The sequence below is a fragment of the Monodelphis domestica genome, chromosome 2, assembly GCF_027887165.1.
Source record: "Monodelphis domestica isolate mMonDom1 chromosome 2, mMonDom1.pri, whole genome shotgun sequence".
NCBI lineage: Eukaryota > Metazoa > Chordata > Mammalia > Didelphimorphia > Didelphidae > Monodelphis > Monodelphis domestica.
In genome coordinates this window covers 210,280,525-210,300,161 of record NC_077228.1, presented here as the reverse complement: position 1 = coordinate 210,300,161, position 19,637 = coordinate 210,280,525, and the positions used below count along the sequence as shown (strand labels likewise).

At 42.9% G+C, this 19,637-nt stretch overlaps 2 protein-coding genes across 6 annotated transcripts; one reads left to right on the top strand and one right to left on the bottom strand.

Annotated features, from left to right (window-relative positions):
* Positions 1 to 335: 335 nt before the first annotated feature.
* ICAM2 (intercellular adhesion molecule 2) lies at positions 336 to 10,289 on the top strand. 2 transcript variants are annotated; one of them, XM_007482573.2, is made up of 4 exons: positions 336 to 951; positions 7,502 to 7,768; positions 8,342 to 8,662; positions 9,559 to 10,289. In XM_007482573.2, exons 1-4 carry the CDS (start codon positions 888 to 890, stop codon positions 9,732 to 9,734), a joined length of 828 nt encoding a protein of 275 aa, XP_007482635.2. In that variant the 5' UTR covers positions 336 to 887; the 3' UTR covers positions 9,735 to 10,289. The 2 variants fall into 2 exon arrangements, with proteins under 2 accessions (XP_007482635.2, XP_007482634.2); XM_007482572.2 differs by having other exon boundaries at positions 339 to 951; positions 7,499 to 7,768.
* On the bottom strand, positions 10,226 to 15,314 carry PRR29 (proline rich 29). Of its 4 annotated transcripts, none has more exons than XM_016430622.2 (7): positions 15,104 to 15,312; positions 14,465 to 14,537; positions 14,182 to 14,282; positions 12,288 to 12,493; positions 12,009 to 12,079; positions 11,600 to 11,663; positions 10,226 to 11,497 (listed from the first exon to the last, which is right to left on the bottom strand). In XM_016430622.2, the coding sequence occupies exons 1-6, from the start codon at positions 15,170 to 15,172 to the stop codon at positions 11,632 to 11,634; spliced, it is 552 nt and encodes a 183-aa protein (XP_016286108.2). In that variant the 5' UTR covers positions 15,173 to 15,312; the 3' UTR covers positions 10,226 to 11,497; positions 11,600 to 11,631. The 4 variants fall into 4 exon arrangements, 3 of the variants coding, with proteins under 3 accessions (XP_016286108.2, XP_007482633.2, XP_016286107.2); XM_007482571.3 differs by having other exon boundaries at positions 10,226 to 11,090; positions 15,104 to 15,311; XR_008916405.1 differs by having other exon boundaries at positions 10,226 to 11,090; positions 11,600 to 12,079; positions 15,104 to 15,314.
* Between the last annotated feature and the right edge of the window lie 4,323 nt (positions 15,315 to 19,637).

Here is a 19,637-nt window from a genome sequence, read left to right as displayed (position 1 = left end):
GCAGCAGCCATACCCAAAAATGCATGTCCCCATCACTTCTTCCATCAGGAGAGGCATAACATGTTTCATCACTCATTCATTTCCTGGAGATCTGGTTGGTCATTTCTTCAGTCAGAGTTCTTAAACCTTTCCAAGCCACTTTTCTTTACAATGATGCTGACCTTCGATAAAGAGTTCTGAGTTTGCTCACTTTGTTTTGCATCAGTTCAAACTACCCAAGATTCTCTGAAATCTTCTCTTTGGTCCTTTTTTTTTTTCTTTTGAGATTGGATCTCCCTATCTCACCCAGACTGGAAGTGCAGTGCTTGCTCACATGTTTCATCCCATTACTGACCATGTCACAGGAGGTTGGACCTGGTCCAGTTCATCCCTCCTTGGACAGCTAGGTGTCTCCCCAATACTAGGGACTCACCATATTGGTGCTGGACCTAGTTCAGAAATCCAATTGGTTTAAGCTAGCTAGCTCTACTGCAACCAAGAACTCCTGAATTCAAGTGATACATCAGGCTTAAACTTCCCAGTAACCGTCAGTTGATGGGCATCCCCGTTAGGTTTCTGCTTTGTTTTGTGTTTTAACTTTGAATCTCCTTCCCTGCTTTGGGATCAGGAAGTGGGCTTCATAACGTTCTTTCTACCAAACTAGACTTATCAGATACTGTTTTACTTCCTTCGACTTCTTGTAGGTGGGGGTGTCGGGTAATTCATGTGGTTTCTCTAGAAATGTTTAGACAATTGGAGGAAATTCTGTCATCAGGACTAGAGCATGCTGGGTACTCGACTATAGAGGACACCTCCCAGCCAGGCATTCAAAAAGGTCCTATTGGAGTTGGTTGTTTTTCTTTCCCCCTCCTGCCAGGTGCTCCGCTCTCTCCCCAAGAGACTATCTGATGGAAATGTGGCTTTTCAGTGCTTGGGACCTGTTGGCTTTCTTGACCCTGCTCAGCTCTACAGGTGAGAAAATCTTCCATTTGCCTGTAGCTGGTAGTACTGGAAAAGAGAAAGATGCTGTCAAAGGGAGGGAATAGGAAGGCTTGGCTAGTAACACTTTGCTTAGTTTTTCTATGTGTTGGGGGACATTCTGGCCCCCCTTTTAATGTCCTTGGCAAAGATGGACTCCAAAGTGACAGCTAGCTGTCCATCTTAATGGGACTGAATTTGAGAAGGCTGGAAAGAGATTCCTGGGGCAAGAGTGTGCTTGTTCCCAATTCAGTTCCTTGAGTCATTGAGGGGTTCTTGGTCTTTTCTTTGGGTGGGGGTGAGCTTTCAATGCTCCAAATTCTGGGTGAGAAAGGATGAGATCTTTACAAATTTCTTGGCACAATTCCTGACCTATAGTAGGCACTTAATAAATATTCCCTTCTTCCTTCCATTTGCAGTTGTAGTAAATGTGGTCCAAACAGAGGAGGCTGCATGAGTAGAGGACATGAGGCTGGGGAATCTGGGCAAGCCCCAGGAAATGCCTTAACGAGCCCTAGCTCCATGCCTACACTTCAGAAATGGTCCTGGGTCAAGTCCGGGATCTCTTTCCCAGAAACCCCAAATCTGCCAGGTTTCTACCATAAAGCAGTTCATATCTCATGACTTTCTCTGACCTGGATGACTCTCCCAAAATAAAAAATTTATTTCCTTCCTTGTACTGAGGTCTAAATAATAGTAAAACTTTTTCCTCTTGGGAAGAGAAGGTAGGAAGGATAGCCAGGAATGGGTAAGGAATTCCTGGTAAAGAAAAATAACTGCCATCTTGCTAATAGGTTTGAGAATCTCAGCAGCTGTGAGGAAATCCTGGCTCTGAGAGGGATTAAGAGGACATGCGTAAAGCCTAGGCCAGGATCAAGCTAGCCACAAAGTCCGTAGTTTCCCTAGTCACGAAGGTTCATAACCTCAGAGTCACCCTCTCAGCAGCACCTGTTCTAGATAGGACCTTTCTGCTGGACCTTTCTGGGGACCTTTTGGATTCCTTTTCATTTGAAGCAAAGCGAATGGAGAGGTGGGTTGGAAGTTTTACCAGAGTTCCTGTTGTCCAGTGGAAATGCCTTCTTTCCCTAAATGACTCAGAGGGGTGAATGTGACACAAGGGGGACTATTTATTTATTTATTATTGAAATTTTTTTATTATTTTATTTTTTATTACTTTATTATTTTATTTGGCATCTTTTTGCACCTTAGGAATTAGAACCTTTTTATCCTTTGTCATCAATTAAAGTGTTTTTGTTGTATTTTTTGTCCCTGAGTACCTCATTGCATTATAAGTCTGTCTGAATTAATTGGACTGACCCAAGTTAGACCCAGTCCAGAATATCTGACATAGTCAACAAGGATTATTTTGCAGTGGCTTTGTGGTGAAGTTGTTGGTGAGGGAGAAGGATGTGTGGCAGAAAGGAAGTCTGGGGTGATTGGATAGTCAGAAATAGGACGTTAGTATTCTGTGGCCAGAATACTGATTGGGTAGGTGGGAGCCCATCGCAGTAGTATAAAGGAGAAAGCTTCTCTTATGCTCTAGGTTTAGTGGAATCGCATACTTAAGGAGTTTGATAAGAAAAGTAAAAATATAACAAAATCAAATATTCTTTGGTTCTTGTTGACAGCTTTGAAAAATGAATTGTTGACATGAGAAAAATTAAGATAAACTTTTTTTTTTGCATAGTAGGCAATTAGAATTAGAGGTGAAGGAGTTTTGTTTTGTTTTTTAATCCCTTACTTTCTGTCCAAGTATCAATTCTAAAAGAGAACAGCAAGGACTAGGCAATTAGGGTTAGGTGACTTGCCCAAGATCACATAGCTGGGAAGTATCTAAGGCCAAATTTGAACCCAAGTCTTCCTGACCCCAGGCTTAGCATTCTATCCATTCTACTACCTACCTACCCCAAGATGAATGAGTTTTTGATCTTTAAAAATAGGGTTAGGGGGCAGGCCTAGGACCCCATTGAATGGTAGGGGATTATTGATCTTTTTAGTGTCCTTTTCTCTAATTCTATGCTGGAGACTAATCAGGAAGGACTCCTTCCTAGGAAACACTCAATATGCTTTTCTCATCTTCCTCCCGTAGGGGGCTATCTAAATTCTACTTCATATTGCCACATTTGGCAGGTAGAAACATGGGAGGAGACAGCTAGGTGGCTCAGTGGATTGAGAGTCAGGTCTGGAGACAGGAGGTCCTAGGTTCAAATCTGGCCTCAGACACTTCCCAGCTGTGTGACCCTGGGCAAGTCACTTAACCCCCATTGCCTAGCCCTTACCACTCTTCTGCCTTGGAACCAATACACAGTATTGATTCAAAGACAGAAGTTAAGGGTTTGGAAAAAAAGAAACATGGGAGGAGGTCTACTTCCTGAAGACAAGCAATGTCTTCCACTATCCTGAGAATGTTCATTAATATTAACTGAAATGGATAAGGACTTTGTGACAAAGGTTCTAGGTCAGACGATGGCTTGTGTGAAAAACAAGAGGTAAAAAAATAATCCTAGGGGGGCAGCTAGGTGACCCAGTGGTTTGAGATGGAGAGCCAGGCCTAGAGATGGGATGTCCTAGGTTCAAATCTGGAAGAAATTAGGTTTAGACTAGCATCTCAAAGCATACAATTCTATTCTAAATATGATCAATTCTAAATGCGTTCATGACCTAAAGATGACACAAATTAGAGGAACAGGGAAGGAGATAGCTTTGTTGGGTTTTTTTTTTTGGAAATAAGTGTTCTCAATGGAAAGTTATCAATATAGTCAATTATTTATAGTGTGAAAATGCTCCTGACCTTGTCTATTTTCCATGAGTTACCTTACCATCAGAGACATCCTGGACATAGAGTAGGTATGCTTTTCCTTTTGAGCCAATTGGGAACCTGCAGTTAGCCAGAAAGTTGTGCTCACTCCTAGATGCCTTCACAGTGTTCGTTGACTGACCTTACTGAGCTGGGCATTTTAGACCTTCCCTGAAGCAGACTAAGCCAGTTTAAATCAGTAACATCCTGAAACACCCCACTTCTGTGTTTCATTTATTCCCAGAAGAGAATGCTCCTTTTCTGTTCTTCGTGAGTGACTTACAAGCTTAAATTATCCTTGTCCCCCACTTGGGTCATGGACTCTTTTGCATTTGAAATGTGCATGTCTCCAACATGCATGCCTAGATTCTTTCCCTTTTAATAAATCTGCTCTGTATTTGAATGGTGGGTTATTTGGTTGACAACAGGTTTCTCTAATACTAAACCAATCTTCTATTCCTAGTATAAATTCAAGCCAGTCATAGTATATGATCTTTTTATTATTGTAGTCTCTTTCATAATATGTTAATTTGTACAACCTCTTTTTAATTTAATATAATCAAAATTATTCATTTTATATCTTCTCTATCTCTTGTTTGGTCATAAATTCTTCCCTTCTCTATAGATCTGACAGGTAAACTATTCTATGTTCCTCCAATTTACTTATAGCATCCTTTATGTCTAAATCATATGTCCATTTTGACCTTATCTTGGTATAGGGAGTGTGATATTGATCTACACATAATTTTCCCCATACTGTTTTCCAATTTTCCCAGCAGTTTTTGTCAAATAGTGAGTTCTGGTCCCAAAAGCCAGGATCTTTGGGTTTATCAACCACTAGCCTGCTGAGGCCATTTACCCCTAGTCTATTCCATTGATCCACCCTTCTATGCCTTAGCCAGTACCATATTGTTTTGATGACCACTGCTTGATAGTACAGTTTGAGATCTGGTACTGCAAGGTCACCTTCCTTCACATGTTTTCATTAGTTCCCTTGATATTCTTGATCTTTTGCTCTTCCCAATGTACTTTGCTATTATCTTTTCAAGTTCTATAAAATCGTTTTTTGGTAGTTTGATTGGTATGGCACTGAATGAGTTAATTAGGCTGGACTGTCATTTCCCTTACATTAGCTCAGTCTACCCATGAGCAATTAATGTTTTTCCAATGGTTAAGATATAACTTTATTTACTTGATAAGTGTTTTGTAATTGTATTCATATAATTCCTGCGTGAATCTTGGCAAATAGATTCCCAAGTATTTTATATTGACCAGCGATTTTTTTTTTGTCTAGAGTGATTTTAAATGGAATTTCTTTCTAACTCTTGTTGCTGGGCTTTGTTGGAAATATATAGAAATGCTGATGATTTATATGGGTTTGGGGTGTTGTTTTTTTAAATATCTCATTGTCTGTGTTGCCTTTAAGAATAATGCAAATTCTCTAACCCTTTTAGCTGTCTATTTTTACTGTGGCCTTGTCTGAGATCATGAGTGCTACTCCATTTTTTTTCAGTTCACCTGAAGCATGATAAATTCCACCACAGTCCATCATTTTAACCATGTGGACTGTTTTAAGTATGTTTCTTATCAACATATTTTGAATTTTGCTTTCCAATCCAATTTGTAATTCTTGTTTTGTGGGTAAGATTCATAGAACCTCATTTTCTCCTTAGTACCCACCTGGAAAGTTCTATACCACTTAAGGAGATGGTTCAGGCCTCATTTAATTGACTGATTTCCAACCCACCCGACCCTTAGATGGTTCAGATAACTTCCCACAAAGGGTTTGGGTAACTAAGAGGTGCTTCTGAGGTATGAAGATGCGTGTAAGTTTTCATTCCGCTCCCACAGAGGGAGTCGCTGCTCACTAGAACTTCTAAAGGCACCAAAACTTGTTATCATCCACCTGATGGTGCTCTTAGGGGAAAGGAGGTTTTGGTTAGCACTGAGTGGGTGCCAGTACAATTCATGCCTCTGGAGATGTATCCTCTGAGTGATTATAGTTTTCAGGAAGGTCAGGGAAGGCATCATGAAGGAAAAGGCTCCAGAGCTGGATCTTGAAGAAAGGGGAGGATTTTGGTAGAGATGCCAAGAAGATTGTGCTTGAGAGCACAGGAGTAGTTGCCAGGCTGGCAATGGGACAGAGAATAGTCTAGTTTAGCTACAGCATTCAAGGGAGTAACTGGAAAAATAAAACAGTAAAGGTAGATTGAAACCATATTGTAAAAAGCCTTAAATGCCAAGCTAGAGAGTTCAAACTTTATTCAGTTGGGGACAACATGACTCAAGTTGTGTTCTAAAATTAATCTGGCAGAAAAATGGATAAATTAGAAAGGAAGGTTAGAGAGACCAGTTTAGAAGCTAAGAAAATATGGAGGAAGGAATTTGGAATTAAACAATTTTTTTTAACCCTTACTTTCTGTCTTGAAGTCTATACTGGGTATTGGCTCCAAGGCAGAAGAGTGGTAAGGGCTAGGCAATGGGGGTCAAGTGTCTTGCCCAGGGTCACACAGCTGGGAAGTGTCTGAGGCCAGATTTGAACCTAGGACCTCCTGTCTCTAGGCCTGGCTCTCAATCCACTGAGCCATCCAGCTGCCCTCTGGAATTAAGCAATTTTAAATGAATGTTAAAAATTGATTTTATGTGTACTTGAGAAAAATAATTTTTAAAAAGAAATATGGGAGTATAATTTAAAGGAAGTGGGACTTTGGAGTCATGAGGATTTGGGTTTGAATCCTAGTTTTATTATTCCTTGGGTGACTTTGGGTTGACATCATGTTTCTGTGCCTCAGCACCCTCATCTGGAGCCAGAATGGTTGACTGATCAAGAAGAAAGGTAATGAGAGACTGAATGATGGAAGTAAAAAAGATTTGGGTGTGAAGGATATTGATCAGAGACCAGTGTGTGATGCAGTGGGGCAAATGCTGGGCTTAGAGAGGGGTTTGGGTTCAACTAGGTGTGAAATCATGTGCATCACTTAACCCTTCTAATATCAAGTTATCTATCTGTAAAGTGGTATTAATATTTATAATGCCTACCTCATGGAGCAGAGAATTATAAAGTACTTTGCAAATCTTTGAGCTTTAAAGGTTAGCTGTCTTTATTTTTTTTTAATATATTTTATTTGATCATTTCCAAGCATTATTCGTTAAAGACATAGATCATTTTCTTTTCCTCCCCCCCACCCCCCATAGCCGATGCGTAAGTCCACTGGGCATTAGATGTTTTCTTGATTTGAACCCATTGCTTTGTTGATAGTATTTGCATTAGAGTGTTCATTTAGAGTCTATCCTCTGTCATGTCCCCTCAACCTCTGTATTCAGGCAGTTGCTTTTTCTCGGTGTTTCCACTCCCATAGTTTATCCTTGTTAGCTGTCTTTATTAATAAATTGTACTGACCTAAATCTAGAAAAACTAGACTATGTCTCCATAATCTATCCAATACTATAACCAGGGGACAGCTGGGTGGTTCAGTGGATGGAGAGCCAGGCCTAGAGATGGGAGGTCCTGGATTCAAATTTGGCCTCAGACACTTCCTAGCTCTGTGATTCTGGGTGAGTCGCTTAACCCCCATTGCCTAACCCTGACCACTATTCTGCCTTGAAGCCAATACATAGTATTGATTCTAAGAGGGAAGGTAAAGGTTAAAAAAAAATATATATATATATCCAGCTTCATACAGTGACACAAGTGCACATGCAGGCATAACGCTGAAACTCGGTATTTGCTGTTGCTTCTTTCAGTAGCAGGAGAAGAGCTATTTGATGTGACAGTGTGGCCGGAGTGGCCCACCGTTGAGGCTGGCCATGCCCTGTGGATCAACTGTAGCACCAATTGCACACACCCTGAAAAAGGAGGCATTGAGACCCGTAACATAAACAAGGCTGTGTGGAAAGAAGAGACTCACTGGAAGGCGTTTTACTTAGCAGATATCGCCCAGGATTCCCACATCATTTGTTACTTCACCTGCTCTGGCACTCAAAAGAAGAAGTCTGCCAATATCACCGTATACCGTGAGTGGACAAAATTGAACCCCTTCCCCAATTTCAGGACACCTCCATTGGCTTCCCCCTCCACGTCTCTTGGAGTAGCCCTCCCCAACCCATGCAAGATGACAAATACAAATTGTACACACGTAAACATTACATGTGGGCAGTTTAGTTGCTGGGGTTGGGGTAAGGAAGATGGTGGAATAGAGAACTTAAACTATATTGTTTTGGTTTGTTGTAAAATTTCTAAATATATTTGGACGAACTGAGGCAATCCATTTGAGACTTCAAGGCTCAATCCACCTCCAAGACAGTGAAACTAAGCAATAAACTCTGCACCCTGAAGTTTCCTCCTTGATTATACCAGAGAGTGAACCAATAGTCCACCCCATCTCATACAAGTGAAGCCAAGTCCCTAGCACACCACTGAAGCAGAGAAAACAGAAGTAGCCCTGTTCCAGGGAGAAATACCTACTTAAGGCAGGCTGGTTAGGAGTCTGTAACAGTGCTGATGGGAGCTCCCTCTAGTATCCTTTGTACCCTTGGAGGGAGGTTGGTCTTCTACTCACGAAGCTTTTACTTTTTTTGTCCCCTAAGGGCCACCAGAGCAGGTGATATTCAACCTGCAGCCTGCTTGGGTGATTGTGGGTAAGAATTTCACCCTGACATGCCATGTGCCTAACGTAGGCCCACTGGAAAACCTCACACTCACTTTGCTCCAAGGCACCGAGATGCTACACCGCCAGACCTTTAAGACTGTGTCTAAGGTTCTGCAAGATGCCTGGCTTGTTTTCAACGTCACTGCTCGAAAGGAAGATGACAAGAGTAACTTCTCTTGCTATGCAGAGCTGGATCTCAGACCACATAGCGAGCACTTCTTCAATGCCAGTTCAGCCCTCAAGATGCTGGAGATATTTGGTGCGTCAGGAAGGGTCCCAGATGGAAACTGGTTCTGAGTTCGTTTCCCTACTCCCTCCTATGGAGCCTTAGAAGAAGCACTCTAAATTCTGCTCTCAGCTTTTGCCAGGAGGCTTCTTCTTCTTTTAACCCTTACCTCCTGTCTTAAGAGTCAATACTAAGTATCAATTCCAGGACACAAGAGTGGTCAAGGCTAGGCAATTGGGGTCAAGTAACTTGCCCAGGGTCACAGCTAGGAAGTGGCTTGAGTTCAGATTTGAACCCAGTTCCTCTCATCTCTAAGCCAGGAGGCTGCTTTTTGATGTGTTGGTAGCTAATCCCAGATGACTCTCAAGTCTGCTCACAGGGTTTTTTTTCCTCTTGCTTCCCTTCCCCTTACACAAATCCTGTGATCTCTGGCTTTTTATCCACTTTGTTCTAGAAGGTTGGAGATTAAGAACTGAGAGCAGCTAGAGATGAGAGCCTTAGGTCCCCAGTCAGAGGTCTGTTCCACTTGTTTTGGGGAAGTCAAGAATTGCCAAGCTGCACTCTCCCTAGGAGAAGGGAATGCAGCCTAAGCTAGCATCAACATCCAAACTACAGGCTTCTGTGGGGAAGAGTCTGGCAAGCCTCACTATTAGCATGACTCCCAAGGCTAGCATGATTATCAGACTACAAGCTCCACCAGCAGAGACTCTTTATTATCTTCATATCTCTTCATAGCTTGCTGGTACCCAGAACAAAGTGCTAAACCTTTACTAATTGTGTAAAAGTTGAGGTCCCATAGGAGGGGACCTTGGTGAGACAGCTTTTGGGGTCCTAGGAAATCAGTACCTTTTGGGAGCCATGATTTTGCTCAGCTCAGGATGAGCTGGAAGGGGATGGCGCTCTCACACTGCCTTTTTTCCCCTTTCCAGAACCCTCCCAGAACAACCAGATGCTCATCACTATCATCATCACAACTCTGCTGCTGCTGATATTTGTGGTCACAGTCTGCCTGTGTTTTGTTTATGGGCAACACTGGCGTAAACAGCGAACTGGGGGATATGGGGTACTTGCTGCCTGGAGGATCCACAGAAACAGATGTGTATGACCCAGAGTGACTACAAGGACCAGAGGGATGAGGGATACCTTGCTGTCACGGGTCATCTATAACTTCTATATAGCTTAGTGAGTGGTGAGAAGCAAAAGGATGTAAATGTGTGTGTGTGTGTGTGTGTGGATGAGAGAGAGAGAGAGAGAGAGAGAGAGAGAGAGAGAGAGAGAGAGAGAGAGAGAGAGAGAGAGAGAGAGAGAGAGAGAGTTTGGAAGGACCCATCTTTCCCAGAAAGACCTTAGGACAGACAGTGATGGTGAACCTTTTAGAGACCAAGTGCCCAACCTGCAACCCTCATGCTGCAAGTGAGTGCCTCCTTGCCCCAGACAGGGGAGGGAGGAAGCACTCCCATTGGGCTGCTGGGCAGAGGATGGGTGATGTGAGGAAAGTCCTCAGGTGTGGTGGAGAGGGGGAAGGGGAGCAGTCCCCTTTGGCACACATGCCATAGGTTTGCCAACATGGCCTTAGGATATGAGTCGAAATCCATATTCCCAATCTTGATTTATGGTTTAATTGTTTTCTTTAGAGATTAAAATCTACAAATAGAATGTATTTATAAACTTGTTGGATTTAACTTTTCTCTCCTTTGCTGCCCAACCAGACCTTTTTACCATTCCTCCATTACATCCTCCTTGATCTTTCCCCTCCACAATTCCACCTTCAGGGCCACTAGTTTCTGCCCTAGACACATTGTCCTTTCTGACATTTTTGGGGCTGATAGAATAAAGGCAGGCAGAGGGAAGTCCCTAAGAGCCTGACATCAGAAAGAGTCAGGATGAGGATCCTCTAGGGGTGACAGGTAAAGTAGTAAAACTTTCTCTGTGGATAAGCCCCATCTCATTGCCCTTAATCTCCCTCACCCCCACCCCTTGATGAAGTCTCAGAGAGATGTCTAGGCAGAAATTCTCCATGATGGGTCTGGCTGTGAGCAATTCCTTCTGGGATTTGATCTTACCTCTGATCTCCTGAGAAGGGCTATAAGAATTAAGATGAAGGGAGTGGAGGAAAGGGCAAAACTGCAACATTTCTATCTCCCTTGCTCCTAAGTCTTCTGATGTCTCTTCCCTGGCCCCCTGTGACTCACCCTGTTCTTTTCCAAAGTTGGTCTTGAAATCTGGTTAGGGTCAGTATTTACTTGTCAACAAGTGTCCACTCCCCTCCCATACACCATGCTAAATCATTCACAATCCCTTCCACATTATTCCCTCAAAGTTGGAGACGATGTCAGACAGAAGCAAAAGATACTGACTTGATAGTCAGAAGACCTTGGTTTAGAATTCAAGTGATCCATTTACTATCTGTGCAACTTTGGACAAATCAGTCCTTCCTTTCTTCTGGATCTTGCTTCCTCATCTGAAAAGTAACAGGATTAGATTAAATGGTCTCTAAAATCCCTTCAACGGCTAAATATGACAGTGGAAAAGGAGAAATGTACAGGTTCTGAAGGTAGACTCAGTGCCTGGGTTGAGAAGTGGAAGGTCTACTACTGCCCAGGTAAACAGGGTTGGAGAAGGTGGGCGCAGATGGGAGTTGTGATAGTTGGCAGATAGAGAAATAGAGGGAGAAGAGAAGGGAACCCTACTGTTTATTCCCTGGCTTTTTATTTCTGTCCTACCTCCCTGAAACACTGGATTTAGACCAGGATTACTCTTGGCACTGGCCCTCATCTAGTAAGTCATTTTGGGATACAGTTTAGGACTGAGAAGTTGAAGGACTGCAGGGAGCATGAGGGAGCAGGGAGACATGCAGGAGGTGTGCAGCTAGGAGAAAAAGAAAAGTGGAAGGTGGGTCTCTTGGCTTCACAGGTTGCCTTGTCTGTAGCTGCCCAAGATGGGAAGTTGTAGAATATGAGACTCTCCTACCATATAGAGAAGCCGGTCCACTGGGGGTGGTGTCACAATTGTCCCTCTGCCACGTCATAGTAGTCTAAGGAGAAAGTAACCCTTTTGGTATGGGAAAAAGCGAAGGATCAGAAAGGTCTTTAGACAAATAGTGGCTAAGGAAGGAGACCTGCATGAGCAGCCAATTAGTAAGAGTGAAGCGGAGCAAGCAAACAATAGAATTAAACTCCCTTTCAGCATGCAGTTCATCTTATTACCAAGTCAACAGACACAACCATGTTGAGTACAGAAGAGTGTTTGGTAGAACACAAACACTTCCCCGAAAGCTTAAAGTCAGATTTCTTTTACTACCCATTCTTGGTCCCAGGCCTGCCTCTTCCCAACCTTGCCAAATGCAAAAGATTGAAAATGGGCTGGAATAGAGCCCTACCTGAGGCAGGTGGTACATCAGCACCCACTGTCCCCGTGGCGCTGGGTGGTGGAGGTGGGGGTATTCCTCTTCTAGATTAAGGGAGAAGAAAGACAAAGAATGGTCATCGAGTAGTAGATGTCTCTCATGTTTGATCTCACAATCTGTTTCTCCCAATCCCCACCCCAAGAAGACCTTTCTAAACCTCATTCCCTAGCAAAGAACTTTTTCTGGCATTTTTCTAGTTATAGCATCATCCAGTTCCCCTTCCCCTCAAACTTCCGTCATATATTCTACAACCTGGCAGATGAAATGATCTGTGAGTCTTGAGGAGGATTCCTAATCTCTGAAATCTCCGGGAGCCATGACTGACGTGGGTCTAGCACTGGACAGGGAAGCAGGGGGACTGGGGCTGGGGTTGACCAAGGCAGGTAATGGTGGTGAAACACCAGCATCTCCTCCTCTTCTTCCTCTTCCTCGTCATCCTCCAAGCTCAGCTGGTAGACCTGAAGAGCGAAGAAGGGATTTTCAATAATACTTCTACCAAGCAAAAGTCTCCGTCCCCATTGCCTTTCCCTTCCAATTCTTCTGTTCTTCTCCAAGGCCCTAACATTCTAACCATTAGCCAGGCCTTTCTTTGTCCCCCTAGATTAGACCTCATTCTGTCCGCATCATATCCTCAAATGACATTCTATCCTAAACCAATCAACCTTCCCCCAACAACAGAGGAAAATGAGGTACAGTCCTGGTAGGTAGAAAATGACTAGCACTATTTATCTCCTTCCCTTCCCTCTGCCTTTTTCAGGGGGGGATGGTCAGGGAATGGTCTGAAAATCTGGACTAGTGGTTTGATTGTTCTCTCCTATCAGCAAAAATGTTTGTAGTACATATCCCCAATATGTATATATTTACTTATTTAAATTATGCTATTATGTTAATAATTATGTATGTAATAACCTTACACTAAAAAGGATGAAATAAAGGTGAAACAGTTTTTGATAATGGAGACAATAGGGATTCACTGGATTGAGTAAGGGAGTGGCGTGATTAGATGGTTACTTTAAGAAAGTCACTTTGGCAACTGTGTGGAAATTGGATTGGAGAGAACTTGAAACAGAGTCCCCTACAAAGAAGTGGCTAGAATAAGACAGGTGAGAAGTGATGAAGGTCTGATGAACAACTGATGAACTAGGAGGGTGGATGGTGGATGGTGGCTCTGTGAGTAGAGAGAAAGGAATGGATTTGAGAAGTATTATAGAGATAAATATTTGGATATGAGGGGTGAGAACGAGGAGTCAAGGATGATTTTAAAAGTAAAAAGGTTAAGCGACAGCTAAGTGGCTCAGTGGAATGAGCACCAGACCTGGAGTTGGAAGGTCCTGGGTTCAAATTTGACCACAGACACTTCCTAGCTGTGTGACCCTGGACAAGTCACTTAAACCCCATTGCATAGCCCTTACCATGCTTCTGCCTTGGAACAAATACACAGTATTAATTCAAAGATGGATGGTAAGGGTTTTTAAAAAAAAGGCTTATGTGTAAGGGAGTTAAATTTGAGAGTAAAGATAATGTCATGAGATCTTTAACCTGATCCAACACATCTAAGCTTGCTTCTCTTAAACAACTCACTCTATCGTATCAGCTGACTTGGGAATAGAACCTCTCTTCCAATAGGCACCTGCTGTGGCTACTGAAGAGAGTTGAAGGAAAGTAGTGGGTTTCTCCAGGCAGGGAGAGATACTTGCTGCTGTGTTCAGTGGAGTTTGGTTTAAATGCCCTGAGGATACAATATTTGGTTCAGAAGAAATAGGCTACAAATAGCTAGTGGAAAGACAGAGTGGGAAAATGTCAGAAGATGAGAGGTTTGATTATATTGGAGACAAGAAGGATGAAGATTGATTATCCATATTCCCAAACTCTGCTTAGTAGACCACACAGTCCTTGGGGTCCTGACATAATGTTGGGGTTCTGGCATAATGTTCTGGATTGATATTATAGTCCCTAGGAGGCACCAGCACCCATTTGGGAGACCACTATCCTCAACACTGCTGAGTGACCAGGTATTCTGGGGACATACCAGTCTAAGTTGGGGGTGATACTCTATCTTATCTTTCCACAAAGTCCTATCATGAGGATCTCTGCCCAAAAAGCAAAAGCACAGGTGGTATATCATATCCTACCAGGGTCAACAAACCTGGGAAGTAAGGAGCTTGGAGTCAAGGGCACTCATTGCTAGGCGGTTCATGAGCAGTTGGTGCATCTGAATATTCTGCAGCATCATCAGCTCCTGTAGGTCTGGTTAAGGAAATTGGTCAGAAGGGGATGATCTATAATTCTAACCCCAGTGAGGTCCCCAAAGTCTCTTTCCTGGGCAGATTTAAAATTAGTAGGTGGAGGAACCAGGGACAGGGCATTGATTAGGGGGCAGAAGGCATTGCTCAAAAATGGGAGAGATGGGGGAGGTTTGGAAATCTTACCTTCCTTCATGTTTCCTGGCTGGTGAGGAGGTACCCAAGCCAGTGGAAGAGACTGCAGGATAGTTATTGAGGGCTAAGGGATTGGGACACAAGCTCAGACCAGGCTAGGCCAAGACAGGGGAACAACAGACCTAAGAGGCTTGTACCCCTATGTCACCCTCTTCCCCACTGTGAGAAAAAGGTAAGTGTTTAGTTTCACTCAGGTTTCTTCCCATTCAGATCAAAGCTACAATCTCCACCCTCTCTAACATATTTCTGCAGTCCCTTCTCCAGTAGACAGTATGACATAGAGGACAGAGATCTAGCCTTGAAATCAGGAAGTCCTGGGTTCAAGTTCTGCCTCTGATACATGCTGGCTAGGTCACCTTGGGAAAGTGAGACTATGGATTTCACAGAGGGTGCCAAATTGCACTAGTAGAAGGAGTTTCTTCATCCAGGAGTCCCCATTGAAATCACAAGTCCAGTGCCAGTCCCCCTCCCTCCACACTCCAAGATCTCTCTCTTCCCCACATCAGATCTATATTCTCCTGTCTCCTCTTCCTTCTCCTGGGGGCAATGTTCTCCCCTTCGCCCACACGCCCACCTCTCCTTCCCTCAGCTGGGTCTGTGATTCACCCACGCCCCGGCCTCTGTTTTTACCGCAGGGGACTGGACCTGAGCGATCTGAGCGCCAGGACCCGCAGAGCTCCAGCCATCTCTCCAAGCCATAGCTAGACCTCTGTGGGGCAGGCAGTTACCGTGACGACGCAATCTTACACAACCAGAGTTGAGAAGGGACCGAAAGGGCTGGACCCAAGGAAGAGGAGGCGCTGCTGAGTGGCGCTAGGCGAGGAAGAGACAGACCAATGAAAGGGAGGGGCGGGACTCCAGGAGGGAAGTAGGCGATGAATTAGGGGAGGTCCCTAAGAAAAAAATGGGGGGCAAACCGACCAATGAGGGGAAAGGATAGGTGTAAGGTGGGGCGGGCAGGCAAGAGCTAAATAAGATCAATTACGGGAAAAGAGTGGGCGGTAGGAAAAGCGAGGAGGCAAACCAATGAGGGGAAAGGGTGGGGCTGATTGGACCAATGAGGGAGCGAAGGGGAGAGTAGGGAAAAATTGGTGTTACTGGAAGTGAAAACTACTCTCCTGCTTGCCAGTGCCATAGATCCGGGAATTTCAATCAGCCGACACTTACTGTATGCCAGGCGTTATACAAAGCACTGGGGAGAAAAAAAAAAGAAGAAGCAGAAGACCTCAGAGAAACTCCCTGGGTTATGGACTACTGGACCAATGTCCACTTCTCTGCGAGTCCCTTTCTGCCAGCAGTCCAGCGGTCCTCCTTTCAAGGTTCTGCCAACTTGAGCTTCAGCCCTTTTATTCCATGACTCAGTCTACATTTTTGTCCTCTATTCCTAGGGAGCTCCCATCCTAGTCAGGGCAACTTCAGTTTCATGCCATTACAAGCAGAGGATAAGGGCAAGAATTAAATACTTAGTGTACTCTCTTCAAGCCCACCTCCTCCCTGGAGCATGGGGTCTGCATTTCCACCCATCCATTGATTGGGCAGCTTCACCGAGATGTTTCACCTGTAGCCCAAACCCAGCAAGAATGAAAATCATTCTCTTCTGCTCCTCTTCTGGACTTAAAAATGTCTGTTAATTGGCGTCACCATCATCCCAGGCATCCAGGTTTTCTGAGGCTGGAAACGACAGTTGTTTTTGACTCCTTTCTGTTCCTTTCGCCCTTATTACCCACCCTCCATCCAACACTAATAGTTCATGGATCTGTGATTTTATTTTATTTCATTTTTTGGATCCCTGATTTTAGAGATGGATGCAAGTACTCCTTCCAGTGATACAGACTGCAACCCATTCTTCTCAGCATTTTTTCCATGTGTTCCAATAAATCTTCCAAACATGCTGAGGACAATGTTTCTCTAGATCTCCTGACCTTTATGGATATAAATGTCCATTGATCATCCCTCTCATCCAATAAATAACCCACTTTTTTCCCGACTTGCTGTTTAAAGATCTCCTTTATACCAGTTCACTTATATAATTATTCTTTAACAACACCATCACACCCAGCATGGGCACCTCCAATTCAATGACCCTTAACTTCTATAACTGTATTTTTTTTCTTTAAGTAACCTTGACCTTTTTATCATAGAATTGATATCAAGTATTGGTGCCAAGGCAGAAGGGTAGTAAGGGTTAGATAACTGGAATTAAGTGACTTGTCCAGGTCACACAGCTAGGAAGCATCTGAGGTCATATTTGAACCCAAGACCTTCTGTCTCCAGAACTGTCTTTCTATCTACTGAACCACTTAACATAAAACATAAAATATAACAAAAATAGTCATCTAGGTGGTTCAGTGAAAAGAGAGTTAGATCTAGACACAAATGCATACACACGTCCATACATGATTTAGAAATATATCACACTCAGGGGCAGCTAGGTTGGATAGAGAACCAGGCCAAGAGACAGGAGGTACTGGATTCAAATCTGGCCTTAGATACTCCCTGACTATATGACCCTAGGCAAGTCACTTAATTCCAAATGCCTCACCCTTAGTGCTCTTCTGCCTTAGAGCTGATACTTAATATTGATTCTGAGACAGAAGTAAGAATCCAGAATCTTAAAGGAAGAAAGATTCTATGAGCCCAAGGAGAGGAAGAAGTACATTTTGAGAATGGAAGATTGGCCAATGCAAAGACTCAGAGACTGGAGATAGAGTATTGTGTGTGACTAACAAACAGGTGGCTAATTTGATTGCATGGAAGTGTGTGGGAGGAGGGAAAATATACAGTGAGTCCAAAAAGGTAGGTTAAAGCCAGGTTGTGGAGAGCTATTAAAGTTAGAATCAGGAATTTCAATTTTATTCAAAAGGAAATAGATAGTCACTAGAATTTATTGAATAGGGGAATGGCATGGTAAGATCTGTGCTTAAGGACAATCATTTTGGCAGAAAGACGGAAGATGAATTGGAATTAGTAGACACGAGCCTGAGAGACAAATTAGTAGGAATCGGTTGCTGTGATCCAGGCCAAAGACACTTTAGCTGTGTGAATCTTAAAATTTTTCAGACTTGTGAATCTTTAAAATCCTCAGACTCTACCTTAGAACATTTGGTTAGGACCATTCCCCATTTTAAAACAATGAAGGGACTTTGGTCAGGAAGGTGGGAACTCTAACATTACTCCACCCATACTTAGGCATACTTTAGGGGAAGATAAAGTTGTAAACTCCTGATTGAACAATGAAAAGTCCCCCACCCATACTTAAAGTAAAGCAAGAGCCCTTAAGCTAGGTCTATTTTTAGATCTAATACAAAGGGGGTGCTAAGTACCTATGAAGGTCAAATTAATCAGGCAACTTGCAAAGGACAAGATTAGTCTACTCAGGTGTGAATTACTCAAAAGTTTTAGTCTAGTCAGGTGTGAATTAAGAATGGTCAGTCCTTTGGAAAACGTCTACTGTGATTGGTAGATGTAGAAATTTAGGGGAGGTGACATAGGAGAAAATTTTCTTTAAAAGGAAGGAGCTGGAGGGCTCTAAAAACGTAATTCAGCTTTGGTAGCTGAGTTGGAGCTCAGACTAGTTGGAGTAGCTGGGTGTCTCTGAACACTAGAGCTTGCTTGAGACAAATCTTGTGATGAGTTGATAAAAGACTGACTAGTCTCTCTCTTAAGGCTTAGGCCTAGGCCATGTTGGCCTAGGCCCTTCATACTATATTTCTCTTATTTTCTCTCCTTTTTCTTAATTCCTTTATTTTATATTAATTAAAATCTCCATAAAACCCAGCTGACTTGGGTATTTCACATTTTGGGAATTTTCCCATGGCGACCACTTAGTTTTGATTTAAAACCACATTTTTTTTTGTGGTCATAGTTTAAGGCAACCACTCTTTTGTCTGTAACAGCTGTGTGACCCTGGGCAAGTCACTTAACTCCCACTGCCTACCCTTACTATTCTTCTGCTTTGGAACCAATACATCATATTGATTCTAAGACAGAAGGTAAGAGTTTAAAAAAAAAAGTCCAGGCCCAAGGAAGTGTTTGAATAAAGAGAAATAGTCAGGTTTGAGATATGTTGTAGAGGTAGATATAGCAAGATTTGGCAACTATTTGGTTATAGGGGGTAGAGGAGGATGAGGAACCAAGGATAATGCACAGGATTGTAAACTTGGGAGAAAGGATGGTGGTGTTTTCCACATAAATTGGGAAGTTTGGAAGAGGAATGGGCCCGGGGAAGGGGAAAGTGATGAGTTCTGTTTTCAAAATACTGTTTTATTTATTTATTTATTTACTTTTATTTTTTTATTTTTATCTTTTTTTATTTAATTTAATTTTTTTTTTTGTTACAATACTCCCTTTATTGAAATACTGTTTTAAATGTGCACAAGGCCATTGGTAATCCAAGGTTGAAGCTCAGAGGAGAGGCTGGACTAGATCTTGGGATCCACTGAACCTAAGGAAGCTGATGAAATCACCAAAATAGAGTGTTGACCTTGGAAAGAAGAAGAGTCACCTCATTGTCAGAGACTACAGGAAAGGGACAGAGAATGGAGGAAGCTGTCAAGAGGTTCTTGGATAAAGAGAAGTGGAGAGGAGGAACTTCACATGTAATGATTTTGGTTTTCTCAATAAAGTAAGAAATGAAGCTTAATGATATTGGCTGAGAAGTAGGAGAGGAAAGTGTGGGAGGCTTGAGGAGAGAAGGGAATGTTCCAATTCATTTCTGTGGGGATAGAGAGATAGGGGATCAGTGAAGGAAGAAGAGAACGTTAGCCTAACTGTAGCGAGGGCTTACTTGATGTGGGTAACATGAACTTAATGTGTAGTCTCCTTCCTCCACCTCCATTCAGCAAGACATGAGGAGGAGTGGAGAAGGCAAGTGGTGGAATTAATCCAAGACTAAGGTCTGGCAAGGGATGAACAGCAATAGGGTTTAAAAGTAAAGATTTAAGGAATTTATTGGCAAGGGATTCAAGAGAAGAAAATGATGTAGAATTGAATTGGCTAGGCATCAAAGAGTCAAGTGGATAGAGCACTGATCTTTGAATCAGGAAATCCTGGGTTAAAATCCCACTTCAGACATTTACAACCTGTGTAACTCTCAGTAAGTCACTTAACTTCTTTGTTCCTCAGTTTCCTCATCTGCAAAATTAGGAGGCTGTTTTCAGTGGCC